This window comes from Carettochelys insculpta, chromosome 5 (assembly GCF_033958435.1).
Source record: "Carettochelys insculpta isolate YL-2023 chromosome 5, ASM3395843v1, whole genome shotgun sequence".
Classification (NCBI taxonomy): Eukaryota; Metazoa; Chordata; order Testudines; family Carettochelyidae; genus Carettochelys; species Carettochelys insculpta.
This window is the reverse complement of record NC_134141.1, coordinates 119,509,142-119,528,254: the sequence shown is the minus strand read 5'-3', so window position 1 is coordinate 119,528,254 and position 19,113 is coordinate 119,509,142. Positions and strand designations below refer to the sequence as shown.

General features: G+C 39.8%; 1 protein-coding gene across 1 annotated transcript in view; it reads right to left on the bottom strand.

The window, feature by feature from the left end:
• RIT2 (Ras like without CAAX 2) overlaps positions 1-10,440 on the bottom strand; it is a 205,561-nt gene extending 195,121 nt beyond the window's left edge. The window contains exons 1-2 of the mRNA XM_074995967.1: positions 10,422-10,440; positions 3,797-3,853 (exon numbers count right to left, since the gene is read on the bottom strand). Coding sequence (XP_074852068.1) covers positions 3,797-3,853; positions 10,422-10,440 — 76 coding nt within the window. The remainder of the gene's footprint in view (positions 1-3,796; positions 3,854-10,421) is intronic.
• Between the last annotated feature and the right edge of the window lie 8,673 nt (positions 10,441-19,113).

Below are 19,113 nucleotides of genomic sequence, written 5' to 3'. Positions count from 1 at the left end.
TCAATGGAATTGAAGTGGTGCTGTAAAATATAGTATAACATGGGCATGTAGGGACAGATCCACCACAGAGGTTCAGAAAGGGTCATATGTTCTATAAATAAGCCAAAAAGTTGCATAGGACCGGATGTGTGATGTCTGCACCTGCACACATTGGCAAAGGGATGGTGGCCAGGGGTTCACAAAAAGACCCTGAAAAGAGGCCATCCATAATAGCAAAGAGTAGCCAGATTATCAGAACAAGGATGGTCCCGTAGTTACAAAACTGCCTGAAGACCTGCATTCAATTGCCTGTTCTGCCCCAGGCCTTCTCTGTGATCCTGGCTAAATATCTTGGCCTCTTTGGCCCCTCAAACCTTATCTACTTTCCTACCTGGAATCACATGGTGATACAGGGCCATGTAAGCACTGTACATCGATAGGGTGCTGTGGTCCAGCAAAAATAGCTAGTAGGTAGACAGCATCTAGAGAGAATTCAATGAGAAATAAGCCACGTGTGGTTACTGCCTCAAAATGTTAGATGCACCCAGTCAGCATAGGGTATATCTGTTTCTAACACAGGGACATCAGAGGGTAAAAGCTGCTCTACAACTCTTGCATGCCACAGAGAGATCTAGAAGGGAATTAATGTGGGCTGGAATCAATCCCTCAGTTTCTTTATATCTGAATATACAGTTTCTGCTTAAACCAAGTCACTGGCAACATATGGCAACTTTGGACACTGGTTTAGCTAGAGTTGGTCATGTACTCTGTTTTTTTCAGACTCCATCTGTCAGAGAGTCTTATCTCTTTCAAGAGGAAAAGAGGAAAGAGAGAAACATCTTTTTTTTTTCCCTGAAAAGCAAAAAGACCGGTGAAATCAGATAGACAGTTATAATATCCATGACCTAGCTTGCAAGCTAAAGCTACTCAGGCTCGTATGCCATGTACCAAGTAGTGTATTTTTCACTCAACAGATGGAAGCATTTCCCTAAACTGCTTGAATCATTTTGTTTGGACTGTGTAATGAGTTTTGAATGAAGAGGATCCAGCTAAATGCTTTCACCTTTGTCTTTCTACTGGATCAGAATAAATAATGGTGGGGGTTAAGGTTAGTTGAAATCACCCCTTCTTTCTTTAACCAATTGGCTCCTCATCATCTCATGTAAATTTATGTTATGTATCTACGTTGAGTTCAATGGAGTGGTTTTTTTTTCTTTCTGATTTACATCACCAGAGTTTCAGTCGATTGATTTCTTCCTTCATTACATTTATGTATTCTTAACAATCCCATGCTGCCATATTTGTTAATTTCTTTCTTTCTTTCACTCTAAAGACAAAATTAAATACTCAGATCAAATCATTTAGTCAGCTTTGTGTTCAGGAGCTACTTTATTTTACTATTATCCATATAGTATATCCATAAAATATAGCTAATTTTCTGAACAGCCTATGGAGAGTTTTTGAGGGTTTGCTTACAATTCAGACAATATATTAGTTCTTTCATTTTGTCTCTGGTTACATTTTTTCTAACTGCACTCTTGCCTAGCATACCAAGGACTGAACTGGTGATATCCACAACTCAAGGTGTAAAAAGCTACAGCTTGAACTAGAGCCAGCTCTGTAGCTAGGAGCTTGTCACTACTCCTATTCATTGTGGGCCAAAAACAGAGAGGGGTTTGTAATCCCCACTTACTAGAGAACTTGAAAGACTAACAAAATAATTTATTAGGTGATGAGCTTTTGTGGGACAGATCCACTTGATCTGAAGAAGTGGGTCTGTCCCATTAAAGCTCATCACCTAATAAATTATTTTGTTGGTCTTTGAAGTACTACTGGACTGCTTTTTTGTTTTGACAGTATATAGACTAGCATGGCTTTCACTCTTCCTTCGGAAGTGATATGCTAATACATGGAGTGAAAAATTTTGGGGAAGAAGGGGCCTCCAGAAGAAGGACTTCTTTCTGGAAGTCCCCCCAGGACCATGCTTCTACACGGCCTTTTGGAGTCCGGAAGTCCGTTCTTCTGGACTCCAAATCAAGTGACGTTATGCTACTGAGGCATGGGGAATTTGCCTCAGCACCTCATTAGCATCTTTTGTTCCGTGTATTAGCATGCCGCTTCCAAAGGAAGTGGGCTGTGTAGAAACGGCCTCTGTTACCACCTACTAGAGAGTTATGCATGCTCCAGTTGATGTGGAATATGCTGAACAGAGATCTTGGATCTAAGAAAGTCCAAGGTCCCAGATGTGCCAATAAAGTTTCCACTGTTTTCTTTTCTATTTAATACTTAATTCATAGCAGGAACAGTTCTCAGTACATCATGAGAGAAAACAGAATCCAGTGGTTTGGGTACATAGTTCTATTTCCAGCTCCTCCACTGATCTGTTGTGAAACATCTGGCAAGTTATTTTATTTCTCTGTTCTTCTCTTTCCTGTCCCACTTTTTGGCTACATATACACTACAACATGTCGACAGAAGTTTCTGTTTGAAGATATCTTCTGACAAAAGTTTTGTCAACAGATTGTGGCCAGACACACAAGTGGATCACTCTGTTGATCTGCTCAGTTGACAGAGAGTGGCCAGAGTGCCTGGCCACTCTCTCAACAGAATGGCCAGCTGCAAGCACAGCAGACAGGTCTGTCAGGTGACACAGAAGCCCTGTTTGTTGACAGATGGCCCCCAAAGCATCTACACACCTTTTTGTCAAAGGATTCTGTCAAGAAAGGCATTCTGCCTCAAGGGGAGAGACAGAAGTCTGTTAACAAAAGTGCTGTGCTCTGTCAAGTTACTGTTAACAGAATGCATTTTAGTGTGGGTGCTCTGTGAGTTGTGGTGACAAAACTGGGGTTTTGTTCACAAAACTCTTTAGCGTAGACATACCCTTTGTCTTTTCAGTGCAGATCATAATCTCTTTAGGATAGCAACTGTCTCTTATTATGTGTTTGTGTACAATGGGATCTTGATTCTGACTAGGGTCTCAAAGTGCTACCATGATACATTTCACATATAATAATTATTTCTTTTATCTCTTTATCAATTATTATTTTTCATATTGTGGTAGTGCCCAGAGGCCCATCTAAGATTATTACAAGCCAGTACATTTAAAGACGGAGTAGGTGATGAACATCAGAAATAAAAGCTCCTTGATAAGTAAATCTTCCACATTCATGAGGGTATAGGACCTGATGGGGAGAATTTGCATCAATGCAGACGTGGATAAATATTCACCTGTTGCTGGCATGAGAAGCACTCAACAAAATATGTGAAGAAATTATGGAAAAGAGTTGGGGAACCAAGATGCAACATTGTTTGGTGCTATTGGTGACACAGCAAAGTGGTGGCAGATATGGCATTCCACCATTAACCTCTTTTTGAAGCAATTCACTTGAGACCTAATGTGCAAAAGCTGAACAAAGCAAAGCAAGGATGCAACAACTCGCAGTCATGATGCACAAACCAGAATGTCCTATCTGCAGAAGTGTTACGGTCTTTATAATTGGACCTCACATATATATGTTCACCAACAGAGCTGGCTGAGAGGTCATCATTTTAGGTTCAACTATTCATCACATCACCATGACACAACCAAATGACATTCAAGCAAATATCATTCTCAAAAAAAGAGTAATAACTTCCAGGTTCTTCACAAACCATTGTCAGGTTGTTGCCACTGCTTTTCCATTCTCATCTTGCTAACTGCAAAGTGGATCCCAGTATAAAAAAGGGATCCAGTTATGCACACAGTAGGAGCTACTGGGGTAAATCTCACAGAGCAGCCAGATTAAGGAGAATAAAGAAAAGAACAATCTCTACTCACCTATGGTAGGATCATGATAATCAGGAAAACGATGGCTTATGAACTGCATTGTCATAGCTGGGAAGGAGAAAAAGAGAAATGTCATAAAAGAAACCAATGAAGAGATATGGGGTGAAATGAACCAGAGTGAAATTTAGGTAGAATTCGCAAACCCAAAACGTCAGCCTGATCATTAATGGTCCATACACTTGTCTAACATTTGCTATTGCACAAGAAGACACAACCAGATTAATTTTGTGTAGCTTTCTTTGCAGACTGTTTGTCCAAGCTTAGTAGATCCCAATCAGCAAAGCAATTTAAAACATGACAAGGGGATAGCCTCTATGTAACAATCTTGTAACAGCTAAAGGCTGAGAAGGTTTGATAAATATAGCTTGTGAATGTATTAACTTGGTATTAATTGGTAGAATCTAATGAAAATTTATTGGCTAGGAGATACTCTTTGTGAAAATAATTCATGAAAAAAGATTTCAAAGAATATGAGTTTTATGTAACATCAGTGTACTGGAACACTCTGCATGCCCCACAGAACAAAAAGGGGGTTTGGAGGACAAAACCAACAGCTCCATGCACCAAAGGGACATGGGACACCAGTCCTTGAAACCTTAAGTCATCTACTGCTCTTGAAACACTGCTCTTCTCCAAAGAGGGATTCACTAGTACAGAGGGGCTGCCTGTCACTACATTCCCCTTACAGAAGGGTAATGCAAATGTAGCCAATCAGAAATGTTAATGAGGCACTGATTTACATATAGCATGCTTTATTTACATAATGGCCGCCACTTTCTGTTCCAGAAGTGCTGGTTTCAGGAAAAACTCAATCTGTGTAGATGGGGTTCATTCAAAATCAAAGCCAGTAGTTGAAAGAACCCTTCTTCCTGAAAAATATGAGGAAGAAAGGTGCCTTTGAAGAAGGGGTTTTCTTTCAAATGAACTCAATCGACACTACCTGATCTACACTGCTTGCTTTTTTTTTTGTGAAAACTGCACCTTCATAACAGTAAGTGACTACCATTATGCAAACAAGGCACACAATATGCAAATCAATGCCACATTTCCATTTCTGATTGGTCATATTTGCATTATGTAGGAATGTAATGTAGATGCAGTCGGGGAATATTAACTATATTAAAATTGGCCCAATCAATATTAATTTACCCATAAAAACATGTGGAGTTAATAGGGAGGCAGTGTTGCCTCATGGGCATCCTCAGATAATGATCCTCTGCCTGCGTGTATTAAAATACTTGTGTAACTCCAAAAGAAGAGCTTATACGATGAGAGGTCAGGAGGAAATGATGCCAAAGTGCTTCATAAATATAACTGTATATATACATATACATATAAATAAAAATATAAATATAAATATAAAGGTCTTTATAGGCTTTTGAAAAATAATAGCTTATGCCTGTGAGGTAGAGAAATGCCTCCCTTTTGCAGATGAGGATATGAGAAACAGACAGTTTTAATGAAAAATCTATGGCAGTTTGTTAATATATGTTTAAATATGATAATGGAAAAATGCAATATTAAACACTATATTCACTGAAATACTCCTTGGTGTCTTCTTTTAAATGTTATCGAGAACTTTTCACATTGAAAGGTCAGAGATGAGAATCTCGTATCTATTTTAGCACTTGCCTAAATACTATGTAACTCCTTGGTAATGGTCAAATACCTCTCTAAAGCAAAGTTGTTGTTAATATTCTCCCAGTTATGCAACAGTCCACTCGTACGAGGGATATTCAGTTGCTCTATGAGTTATCGCTGTAAAACAACCGTAATAGTTAAGTGTACCTTACAGGGTAAAGTATTCAGGAAGTATCAGATGCAGAAATTGTTTTCAATTTTGGGGAGAAAAATGAATGGGGTCCAAGAAGAATCCTTAAGGCAAATGTGTTGCAGCATCTTCTGATGCACTCTTTTCCTCCCCAAATCTCATCATCCTGCATGAATAGCCCAGAACAGTACAAAGGCCTGGTCAACACTGCAGTTAGGTCAACGTGAGGCAGCGTATAGCTACCTAATTATGTCAAGAATGCTGCTTTGGCCAAGGTGACCATGAGGAACAATGTAATGACTCCACCTCCCTGAGCAGCACATAGCACTTATGGGCTACGTCTACACTAGCCCCAAACTTCAAAATGGCCACGCAAATGGCCATTTCGAAGTTTACTAATGAAGCACTGAAATGCATATTCAGCGCTTCATTAGCATGCGTGCGGCTGCGGCACTTCGTCCCGACGGGGCTCCTTTTCGAAAAGATCCCACCTACTTCGAAGTCCCCTTATTCCCATGCTAATGAAGTGTTGAATATGCATTTCAGCGCTAAATTAGTAAACTTTGAAATGGCCATTTGTGTGGCCATTTCGAAGTTTGGGGCTAGTGTAGACACAGCCCTGTTATGTACACGGGCTGACAGCTGGAGCCATCCCTGACAGCATCAGCTGAGCACTGGGCTTAGACTGGGACCCTTGGTGCTGATAGTTCAGGATATCAGATCCACGATGGTTTTGAGCCCAGATGTTGGCTCACACCTGGCTGACAGCTGGGGGATCAGCATTGAGCCCTGTGCCTATAGTTGATGCTATCAGAACGGTAGCTCAGCTCCAGCTCTCAGTGTATTGCAATGCCCCATTGCTGTTGGTGGAAGAACTCCTGGTAAGAACACACAACATATGCAGAAGGAACTAGTATGGCCAGGAACCATGGATTTAATTACTGTGATGTGTCTATGTTGACTTAAGTCAATTTATTTCTGTAGCATAGACAGGACAACACTGACATCAGCCGCAGTACCTGAGTTAATATTTGACAGAGACAGGAGACAAATAAGCCTCCTTTATACTGTATGAAATTAGTTCCCACTAATTAGATTATTTTATGCCTGCATGTTTTTCACTATAATAAAACTTTTTAAAAAATTATTTCAGCCAGTAAAAAACTAGATTTTATCATTTTGCGGTGGCAGTGTTTCCCGGGAGTGAAATACTACTCTGTGCAGATGGCCAGAACCATGTACGTCACATTTAAGCCTCATTTTAAGGCTTAAATGATGCATAATCCATATTAAGACCATTTAGCTGACATGTGATTCATCTTGGTTGGGTCAGTTGACAATGGAGTGACTGCTGTTTGCTAAGAAAGGCTGGGTGGAGTTTCAACAATGGCATGCCTTGCTTAGACACAGCTGTGTTGTCAGTTCTCAAGATCTGTAACTTCCTACAATACTTGGCAAAATCTCAGTGTCCAAAAGATTGTGTTAGGATCTCAGCTTTCATAGAAAAGAAAAAGTAACTTTCTAAGCCTAATGGATGCAGGGAAATGGTTGAAAATGTGCAGCACTTTGACTCAACATGCTCAGAACTAGAAGGCAAATTAAAAAAAAAAGAGGAGATTTAAAAAAAAAATAAATCAGGTATCTTTAAACCAATATCATACTTTGGAGGGGATCTTAATTCATAATTTCCAAACACTTAGAGTTGGCAGTACTGCATACTATGATGTAATCATACCCAGCTTTTATAAAGCGCTTTTCATGAGCCCTATATCAACATACCTTACAAGAAAGAGCAGTGTCATTTTTCTTACTTTACAAATGGGTCACCAGTGTTAGAGCCAGGAATAGAATCTAAGTCTCAAATCCTTGTCCAATAATCAGCCATTCTGCTTCCCCTAGGACACACAGAAATACACGCCCCTTCCCCAGGGCTGAATCTAATACCTCTTTCCTTGTCCCCACAGTCTATTATAACAAGTTACACAAAAAAGGAGATTCTAACAAGGATATCTTGAATGGCAAAACTCATAGCTACTACAGCACCCCTACTACGAAAATTATGTATGTAAATAAGTCCAAAATTGCATTACTTTGCTGAAATATTCTTTCCTGCTCTTTTGTTAGGGAATCATGGTTTAATAAGATTACCCAACAAAATCTTACAGAGAAGTGAGATTAAATATTTATTACCATGTTAATAAAGTATTGCATCTTTTGTGTAGATACATAGAAATGTTAAGGAGCAGCATTATAAATTCACAGTGACACAGAAGGATAAGTGTTTATACATCTTATTTTAAGTACACACTCCAGGGGTGAATAAATCAAGACGCAGTTACATTAATGTTTTCAGTCCTGTGTGCCATTAAATGCATTCATTTTTATGCACTGTATGTTTTGAATACTTCCATCTCAAGGCCACCTGTTTTCATCCCAGGAAGCATTTTAGAAACCTCTTTCTGGTAGCTGTTTGTTGGCCTGTGAGAAATAAGATAGTATCCAAGCTAATATTTTCAGTTTATAAAACATGGAACCACTAAAACACAGCCCATATGATTCAGGCATACAAACCTTCATTGCACTTTTCTGAGATCACATGCTGTCTGCATAACCAATATACCCAGCTAGTTTCACTCCTTTGTATGTGCCATTGCCAGCTCTCTGAAAGGTACAATCCTAATCCAGTCTCAGTCCCAATAGACCAAAGTCCACGTTCCAAAAAAATTGATAACTGAGACAATTGCTGAAATTCTCACGAGAAGCCAAGGACTGAGGATTAAATGTTCCCCTTTTCAGTGGATCAGTCCAAACACAGTGCAGCATTTGTATCTCTCTTAAATCCTTATGCTAACAAAGGACTTTAGTGGAACTTTTATTCTTCATAGATTAAAATAATTCTAAGGCCAAAAGAGAACACAGTGGCCATCTGTGCTGGCCTTCTGTATGACACAGGCCATTGATCTTCCCTTCCTGAAGCCCACCAGATTCCTTTTGAACTACAGCATGTCTTTGAAAAATATCTAATCTTCCTTTAAAAACTGAAAACAATGGAAAATCCTTGGTAATGTGTTCCAGTGGTTAATTACCCACATAGCCGAAAATGGATGCTTATTTCCAATCAGAATTTATCTGATTTCAATGTTCATATGTTCACAGGCATTTACATAATGTGCAGGAAGACTGGATTTATATTGCCATTTCTACACTTTGTTCCTCTCTTGAGGAAGATTGAAGCCTATTGATGTAGGTGTGCATTGAAATCTGCAGTGCCCATGTCAAAGCTATTGAGCAGCTACATAATGATATATTGTCCTTTAAGTGTCAAAACAAGTTTGAGAAAGCATACATAGTGTTTTTCATCAGCATATCTCAAAATGCCTTACACGAAAGAACAGTCTCATTGACCTAGTAGGCATCACAGAAGCTTGGTGAAATGAGAATAATCAATGAGACACAGTAATACCAGGGAACATAATATATTAGAAGGACAAAAGAGGAAGTACTGGTGTGGGAGTGGCAGTAGATGTCACAGAAAGAATAGAATCAACAGGAGAAACATCTTAAATGGGTCAAACTGTTCCCTGACCAGGATGGTGATAGTGAGTTTGAAAGGCTAACAGAGATTAGAGAGGCCACGACATAATAAAAAATAAATAAAAACACAAGGTTTGAGCCAACCCTATATTGACTGGGTACCCATCATCTCTGGATGAGACCACAGATGAAGTTTCTTGACATTTTAAATGACTTTTTCTTGGAGTACCTGGTTCTGGAACCCACAAGAGGAGAGGAAATTCTTGATTTAGTTGTAAATGCAGGATCTGGTCCAAGAGATTAATATAACTGGATAGCTTGGAAATAGTGATCATAATATAATTAATTTCAAAGCAGAGGAACCCAACACTATGACATTTAATTTCAGAAGGAGGAATGAAAAAAATTAGGAGGTTAATTAAACAGTAATTAAGAGGTACAGTTCCAAAAGGGAAATACATACAAGATGTATGGAAACTCTTCAAAGACATCATAACAGAAGTTCAATGTAAAGGTGTATGTATATATGTACGTATGTATATTCCAAATTAAACAAAAAAAAAGAAAAAAAAACCATAATAAGGTACCAAAAACAAAAAAGCCTCCATAGCTTAACAACCAAGTAAAACAAGCAGTGAGAGGTTTAAATGCGTCATCCTGCTGTGTTCCTGACAATTACAGGTCACCAAATTCACTACTGGACAAACAAGTTGAAACCGTAGAAGAGAACAGAATTGTTCAACACATGGATGAACATAATTTTGAGCAGGGGAAAGTCAACATGGTTTCTGTATAGGATATCAAGCCTCACCAGTCTATTAGAATTCTTTGAAGGACATCAAAAAACATGGGGTCAAAGCAGATGCAGTAGATACAGTGTACTTAGATTTCAGAAAGTCTTTGACAAGTTTCCTCAACAAAGAGTCTTAAGCAAAGTAAGTTGTTATGGGATAAGAGAGAAGGTCCTCACATGGATTCATAACAGGATAAAAGATAGGTCAGTTTTCAGAATGGAAAGAGTTAATCAGTGGTGTCCCTGAGACGTCCATAAGCAAACTATTCCTATTTAACATATTCATAAATGATCTGGAAAAAGGTGTAAGCCATGAGGTGGAAAATTTAGAAATGATAAAAAACTGTTCAAGGTGGTTATATCAAAGCTGATTGTGAAGAATTTTAAAACTAGGTTTTCAGGTAACAAAATGGCAGATTAATTTTAATGCTGATAAATACAAAGCAATGCATATTGGACAACATAATCTCAATTTTATGTATAAAATGATGGAGGATAAATTAGCTGTTACCCCTTACCAAAGGTCTTTGGAGTCATCGAGGATAGTACTCTGAAAACATCCATTCAATGGAAAGCAGTACTCAAAAAGCAAACAGAAAGTTAGGAATCATTAAGGGTAGTGCTACACTTACCCCCTGTGCCAGCAGCTTGATGCAAATGAGCAGTCTCAAAAATGCAAAATGGCCACTAATTTGCATATCTGCACAGCTTATTTGCATATGGAAGGCAGAAAACAAGCCGTGAAGACTTGGTTCTGCCATCAGAAACTCTCTTTGTCACCAGCCCCTTAATCCTTGAAAAAATCAGGAGGTTTTTGCCAACACAGTCTCATCTTCATTGCTTGTTTTCTGCTGTGAATATGCAAATGAACTGCTCATATATTCAAATAAGCAACACTTTTGCATTTTCAAGACTGCTCATTTGCATCAAGCTTCTGGGACTAGGGGTGAATGTAGCACTAACCTAAAAGTGGGATACAGACTAAGACAGAGAATATTACACTACTTCTATATAAATCCAGTGTATACCCATATTTTGAATACTGTGTGTAGAAGTGGTTGCCTTATATATATATATATATATATATAAACTTGACATTGAAAAAAGTTCAGAAAAAGGCAAGAAAAACTGATTAGGGAATGGCTGTCATATAAGGAGAGATTAATAAAACTGGGACTTTTCAGCATGAAAGAGAGGTGACTAGTATGGAAAATGTGAATAAAGAAAAGTTATTTACTCCTCCCCATAACAAAGAACAAGAGCTTATCAAATTAAATTAATAGGTAGCAGGTTTAAAGCAAACAAAAGGATATCCGTCATCACACAATGCACAATCAACCTGTGGAACTCGTAGCCAGAGGCTATTGTGAAGTCCAAGTTTTTAACAGAACTCAAAAAAACAGCTAGACAAATTTACAGACGGTATGTTCATCAGTGGCTGTTAGCCAGTATGGGCAGGAATGATGTCCTTAATCTCTGTTTGCCTCTGTGCTGTATGACTGTGGCTAGACTATTGTTGCTATTTTGGGATAAAAATGCCTCCCAAAATAGCAACTCCGGGGCTAAATGCCGTGCTTGAAATACGTATGCAATTCCCAGTGTGTTATTCTGTATTCACTACCCCACATTGTGAGAGAGGCAGTGGAAACCTCGAAATAGCCCCATATTTTGAACCTTGTGCCATTTGGACCAGGTTAAAATAATGTAGCTCAAAATACCTTACGCAATTTGTGTTGCGCAAATGGCATAAGTTATTTCAAGTTATGGTTACAGTGTAGCCATAGCCTATTTGGAGGAAAGATGATGATGTAGTCTCAATGCACGTTGAGAATAACACTCTTTCCATTCCATTAGTACCTCTGGGAGATTTTTACAAAAGCTGATAAAAAGAGACATGTTTAAATCAGCAGGTCCAGATAATTTGCATCCAAGGTTTTTGTTGGATTGTTAATGCTGATTTTCAATAAGTCTAGAAGCACTGGGGAAGTTCAAGAACATTAGAAGAAAGCTAATATTGTACCATTTTTAAAAAGGCTAGATGGGATGCCCTAGATAATTATAAGCCTGACAGTCGGATATTGATCCCAGGAAAGTTTGCAGAGCCACTGATACAAGAGTTGATTACTAAAGAATTACAGGAAGGTAATGTAATTAATGCAAAACAACATGGTTATATGGAAAATAGATCATGTCCGAACTAATTGAATTCTTTTTTAATGAGATTACAAGTTTTATTGCTAAAGGAAAGAGTATTGATGTAAAATACTTTTGCTTCTCTAAGGAGTTTGACTTGACGCTGCATGACATTTTTGGTTAAAAAGCTTGAATTATATGAAATGGATTAATAAGTGCCTAAACAATAGGTCTTGGCAAATGTTACTGTAAACTGGCAGTTGTTGCCAAGGGTATGTGTTTTCACTGGTACTTTGAAGTTCTTGGCTCTGCACATTTAGCATTTTACCAATTACGTGGAAGACCACATAAAATCATCCCAGCTAAAGTTTACAGCGAACACAAAAATCGGGGGAAGTAAAATAACAAAGAGGACAAGTCTTAAATTCAGAGCAGTCTGGATTGTTTAGTAGACTGGGTTAACTGGCTCATGCATTACAACAAGAATTCCCCATGTTTGATATTTGCTGTAACGAGACACAACCAACCTAACTTACCTCATTAACTGGTCCTGCTACTGCCAGGTCACGTCCCTTCCCCTCCCTTTCCCTGCTATATAAACTCTAGATTCTGTTTTCCCAGTCCCTTTTCATCTAAAGAAGTGGGTTTTATCCATGAATGCTCATGATGTAGCATGGCTCTAAAGCTGTGTCTACATAGCAGCATTATATCAAAATAAGCTATTCTGAAACTGATTTTCCAGAATAGCTTGTTTACAAATAATGCTACTACACACATTGTTCATTTTAAAATAGCCATCAGCTATTCTGAACTAGAGCATCTACACACAATAAAGCCTATTTCAAAATAGAGCCATTGGATGCACAACAACTTATTGCAAAATAGCCTCTATTGCGTGTCTACACAGCCCCTATTTCGAAATAGCTATTTTGAATAGGTGTTATTCCTCATGGAATGAGGTGTACCTATTTTGAAATAGGCCAACCACTATTTTAAAACTGTTTTGAAATAGCAGGTGCATGTGTAGGCACTAGCAGAGTTATTTTGAAATAATGGGCCCTTTTACAAAACAACTTTGCTGTTTAGACATACCCTAAAATGCCACAAGAATGCTTATAATGCATGCTTTAATACATCTGAATTCTAATGTACACATACTGGAACAAGGAATGTAGTCTGTATTTACAGAATGGAGAACCTTACATTGGGAAACAGTGACTCTGGAAAAGATTGGGCAGTCATGACAGATAATCATGTCAACATGAACTCCCAAAACGATGCTGTGGCCAAAAGATTGAATGTGATCTGTGGATACTTAAACAAAGGAAACTAAATAGTAGTAGAGAGGCTATTTTATTTTTGTATTTGGCACTGCACTGACTTCTGCTGGTATTCTGTCCAGCTCTAGTGCCCAGAATGTAAGAACAAAATTCACTGTTACATTGGAAAGGGGTCTGAGAAGAGCAGTGAGAAAGATTAAAGGAGAAAATCTGCAAATAGTGATGGACTCAAAAAGTACAATGTGTTTGGCTTTTGAAAGAGGAATTTAAGGCATTACTTGATTGCAGTCAATAATTTTCCCCATGAGGAAGACACTTTAATAATGAGCTATTCAATCTATCAGAGCAATGTATAGCAAGACCAATGACTGGAAAATTAAGCTAGACATATCCAGACTGACTATAAGGCAAACATTTTTAGCAGTGAGAGAATTAACTATTGAAAAAATTAGAACAAGGATTGTGAGGGATTCTCCAACACTGGCGGTTTTTAAAATAATTTTGGATGATTTTTCTTAAAGATCTGGGAACATTATTCTGGGGAATGCTTTATGTCTGGTATTATACAGAAGTTCAGACTAGGGCATCAAAATGGTCTCTTCTACCTTGGCAATATATGAATTGAGCCTCACTCAATTTTTCCCCCATGCAAGTCCCTGGACCCACTGAAATAAACAGATTTCTTCAATGAGGGTTGGATCAGTGACAAAGTTCTCCAGAACTAATTAATAAGGCTGGCCCTGTCTCAGAGGCAAGACTGAGGTGACTTTGGACACCTTTCTGCTTTTCAAAGTCCATTTTAGTGGTGAGAGGGGTTTGATTAGTCAGTGCTGATGATGGAGGTTTTCCATCTTTTTCCATCTGAGCTATGTGGTAACAAGAGTCAGCTCCTTTCAAGGCAGAGAACCTTTCCTTCTGGTTACAAGTATCAGAGGGATAGCCGTGTAAGTCTGTATCTCCAAAAACAAGAAGTCCCATGGCACCTTACAGACTAACAGATATTTTGGAGCATAAGCTTTCGTGAGCACAGGACTTCTTGTTGCTTTTCATCCTGGTTGCCACCCGTTCCTACACCCACTTTTCTTCTTAAATTTGCTTCCTCCGGCTGGGGGCAGCTCTGCAAGTCGTAGAATCATAGAATCTTAGGGCTGGAAGAGACCTCAGGAGGTCATTGAGTCCAGCCCCCTGCCCAAATCAGACCAACCTTAACTAACTAAGTATATCTGCCTCAGATAGGAATTGAGCCCAGAGGTACTCATAAGCTTTCTCCAGATTAGAATGGGGTTGTGACCCATCCCAGGTTCAACGTAATAAAAAAATACAGCAAATTCTTACAAATCTTTAAATGAGCAGCATTTAACTCCTGATTGATTTCTCACTGGAAGCAGTGTATTAACAAGAGATTTTAAAATGGAATAACGAAATGGCATAAAAGGATATGCTTGATATTTAAATGTATACATAGACATGCACATAGGTCAGTAAAATATTTATTATAAAAATACTCCTATTTAATCTGTCGCAATTACTATGAAACATTGTGCATTGCAAGTCACCCTGTACATATTTAATGAATATTTTATTAAGCTTTGCATAGTACTCTATTTAAGTGGCACATGTTTGTCACATGGCAACTAGGATAAGTAAAAGGATTATTGTTTCAGATGAATAGGTATCTCTCTTATATCCATCTGTAGCTAAGTAAATGCAAATTTTTTTCAGCTAAAGGGATGCAAGCTTGATACGTATCAGTAACTCTCTAACAATGTTATGATATGTTTTCAAAATGAAAAATATGTGCTTTTCAGAGCTTGGAATTACCTTTTTTTCCAATTCCAATTATTTTTATCAAATTTTCATTTGTTATAATCAATAATTAAATGCTAATTATCTCCCAATAGCTCTTATAATTGCTGTATGCATATGTGATCTGCATATATATTATGCCTGTATTGGCACTTCACTGTATATAATTATTCACTGTGAGCGATAAAGTTAATCCTGTCTAGCTATTTCTACTTAGTTTGTAGTGTCCTACACCTGCTATTTCCTCTCCCATCCCAGCAGGAAATTACCTTGTTGTAGAGAATTATTAAGACAATATTGTTTGTTGCAGTTCAAAAAGAAGATTTACTCATTTTGCTCAGCACATCATCATGGAAGTTGACATGAAAGACAGACAAAGAGGGTGAGATAATATCTTTTATTGGAATGACTTTCATTCACCCAGTGAAATGTATTATCTCATTCACTCATATCCTAGAACTAACACAGTTACAACAACCTGCATCTTTCTTCACATGTTCATACTTCTGAAATCGCAATCCATATTCTACCCCCATTCATCTTTTCTCCCAGACTACTGTGCCACTCTGCCAGACACATTCCTCTGTTTCCCTAGTCTCAGAGGTTTCACCATGTCAATCTGTAGCTTCAGATGAACCAAGCAGTCCTGTAGCACCTCAAAGACTAACACATTTATTTATTAGGGGCTTTTGTGGGTAAGACCCACTTCATCAGATTGGGGTAGATAATAAGAATCCAGGGTTTACATAGCAAGGAATGGAGAAGGAAGGAGGAGGAGAAAAAACTATGGGGGGATTCACCTGTCATTAGCAGGACAAAAGGAAGAAGTAAATGTGGCTGAGCTATTACAATTTACTTCTTCCACTGGACCTACTAATGACATGTCTTGGAGATATCTAAAATAGTGGACCTAACAGGTAGATGAAGGAGTGATTCCCTGTGCCTCCTGGCAGCTTTTATCTGCATATGTATTCACCTTCATTGACAAAAGCAGGTGTACAATTCTGATTTTCACATGGGGTTGGAGAGCAGCCTCATCTTTCACTTACCCAACCATCACGGCACCTGTCCCAGAGGACAGGGTTTTGACTCCCTGCTTTAGGTGTTTTGACATGACACTCAGACTCATGTAATGTTAGGACCCCATTCATCATGTTGCATTGCCACTCACTGAAATTTGCCTGAGATATTGCTATTGGGATGAACAGGTAAAAACTCACCATGTGCACCAAGTTGCAATGGCCAAAGTGAAGAGCCAGGCTGCACCTAACAGAACACAAGTCTATGAGAGTGTGGGGTGGGCTCACTCTGCTGTCCCTCTCTGCTCAAATCCTACAATCATAGATTCATAGAGTCTAGTCCCAATGGAAAGACTACGTATTATCTACACCAGGGGTGTGGTGTCCAACACATGGCCTGAGGGCCAGAATCCAGCCCACAGAGCCTTTTTATCCAGCCCACAGAACTGGCAGCGATGCAATTTTTAAAAGATGGCTGGGCAGCTCTGAGCCTCCTGTGGCTCTTTCAGGAGCCATTTGCAGCTCCTGCCTCTGCCCCCAACTCGTCCTTTGGCTCCTGTGCAGGGTGGCAGGGGCAGAGAGAAGTGGCAAGGGGTGCACACACTGGAGCCACATGCAGCTCTTCAAACAATAAAATGCTCAGAGCCTCTGGAGCACTGTGACCCCTCTGCACATGTGTCCCTCCCCGTGCTTGGAGGGAGAAATGCATGGCAGCAGCGATGGTGGTGTTGGTGGCAGCAATGTATCCTGCATTGGATTATAGTGGGGTGGGGCTGGCTCTGGAAGAGGGGTCAGAGGATTGGGTTAAAGCAGGGGGACTAGGAGTGCCTGGCTCTGTGGGAGAGGGGATTGAGTTAAGTGGGTAGATGGGGATGTCTGACTCCGGAGGAAGAGAGGTGGGTTGGGGATTTTACATGCCTGAAAATTGTGGGTACTGGGGCTACTTACACTTTTTTTGAACAGGGGGTACATTTTAAAAGAAGTTTGAGAAACAGTGGAGTAGAACTCAATGTAGGCAGCTGGATCTTTCCATTAAACCAGTTAAATTAATTCTTGTTCTTTCAGCATGGCAGGGCAGTGGGAGCTTCCCCTGTGATGTTTGTGGGGAAGTAGGAGGGCTGTGGGGAGACACACAGCCATGCTTAAGAGCAGAAGGTCCATCAAAGGAGCAGCGGGTGTTGGCAGCATACAGAGTTCCTGGGTGAGTTAATGCTCGGTTGGGGAGGGCGTGGTTTGGGGCTCTGAGGGGTATTAAGCCTGTGGGTAGAGGCATGGTTTGGGGCTATTTTGTGTTCAGCCTCTGGAATAGGTAAAGAAATGGCATGTGGGCACCAATGAAAAACGGTTGGACTGATCTAGACTATCTCTGACAGGTGTTTGTCAAACCTGTCAGATTCCTCAACTTCCCAAGACAATATGTTCTAGTGCTTAACCACCCTGACAGTTAGCAACAGTTTGGTTCTAATGTCCAACCTAAATTACTTAAACCAGAGGTTAAAGAGAACATCTTTTCTCCCTCCTTCTTATGTATTTGAAAACTGTTATCATGCCCGAGTCCTTAGCCCTGGCTTCTTTTCTCCAGACTAAACAAATTCATTTTTTCACTCTTTCCTCTAGGTCATATTTGCTAGACTTTTCAGCTGCATCTACATTAGCAAGTTCTTTCAAAAAATTTTTCAAAAGAAAGGAACTTTTTCAAAAGGGCCCATGGAGCATCTACACACTACGTCTACGTCTACGCGTGATAACGTCTACACGTCCTCCAGGGCTGGCAATGTCGACGTTCAACTTTGACGTTGAGCAGCACCACATCGAAATAGGCGCTGCGAGGGAACGTCTACACGCCAAAGTAGCACACATCGAAATAAGGGTGCCAGGCACAGCTGCAGACAAGGTCACAGGGCAGACTCAACAGCAAGCCGCTCCCTTAAAGGGCCCCTCCCAGACACAGTTGCACTAAACAACACAAGATCCACAGAGCCGACAACTGGTTGCAGACCCTGTGCCTGCAGCATGGATCCCCAGCTGCCGCAGCAGCAGCCAGAAGCCCTGGGCTAAGGGCTGCTGCACACGATGACCATAGAGACCCGCAGGGGCTGGAGAGAGAGTGTCTCTCAACCCCTCAGCTGATGGCTGCCATGGCGGACCTCACTATTTCGATGTTGTGGGATGTGGATCGTCTACACGTGCCCTACTTCGACGTTGAAGGTCGAAGTAGGGCGCTATTCCCATCCCCTCATGGAGTTAGCGGCTTCGACGTCTCGCCACCTAACGTCGATTTCAACTTCGAAATAGCGCTCGCCACGTGTAGCCGTGACGGGCACTATTTCGAAGTTAGTGCCGCTACTTTGAAGTAGCGTGCACATGTAGACACGGCTAAAATTATGTTCTTTCGAAAGTAAATCCAAAAAATGTGGTGCTCTTTTCTAAATCACCCTTCCTTTCCTGCTACAGGAAGAGCACCTCCTTTTGAAAGCTACTTTTGAAAGAAAAAGTGTGTAGACACTCCACAGGGCCCTTCTTTCAAAAGAACAGTCTATATTTTCAATCCCTGGCACATTCTTTCGAGAGAGAGGGTGCTGTGTGGATGCACTCTTTCAGAATAGATCTTCTGGAAGAGCTTCTTTTGAAAGATTTCTGTAGCGTAGACGTAGCCTTAATGATTGTTATTTCTCTTCTTGGATTTTCTCCAATTTTTCCACAACTTTTCTGAAATGTTATTTCCAGAAGTGGACAGAATATTCCAGCTGAGTCCTAAGCAGTGTGGAGTAAAGTGTAAGAATTACTTCTTGTGTCTTGCTGACAAAAAGACACAAGTTCATTAGCATGGAAGAAGTATATTGTTAGTCGGTGGGACATGAGACAAAGGATTGAGTCTGTCACTGCAAGTGGAGGAGAAAGCGACGAGAGTTAGGGCTGTCACTCTGTGAGAAAAAGAACTGAATAAGTAGGGGCAGAGATATGTAGATCAT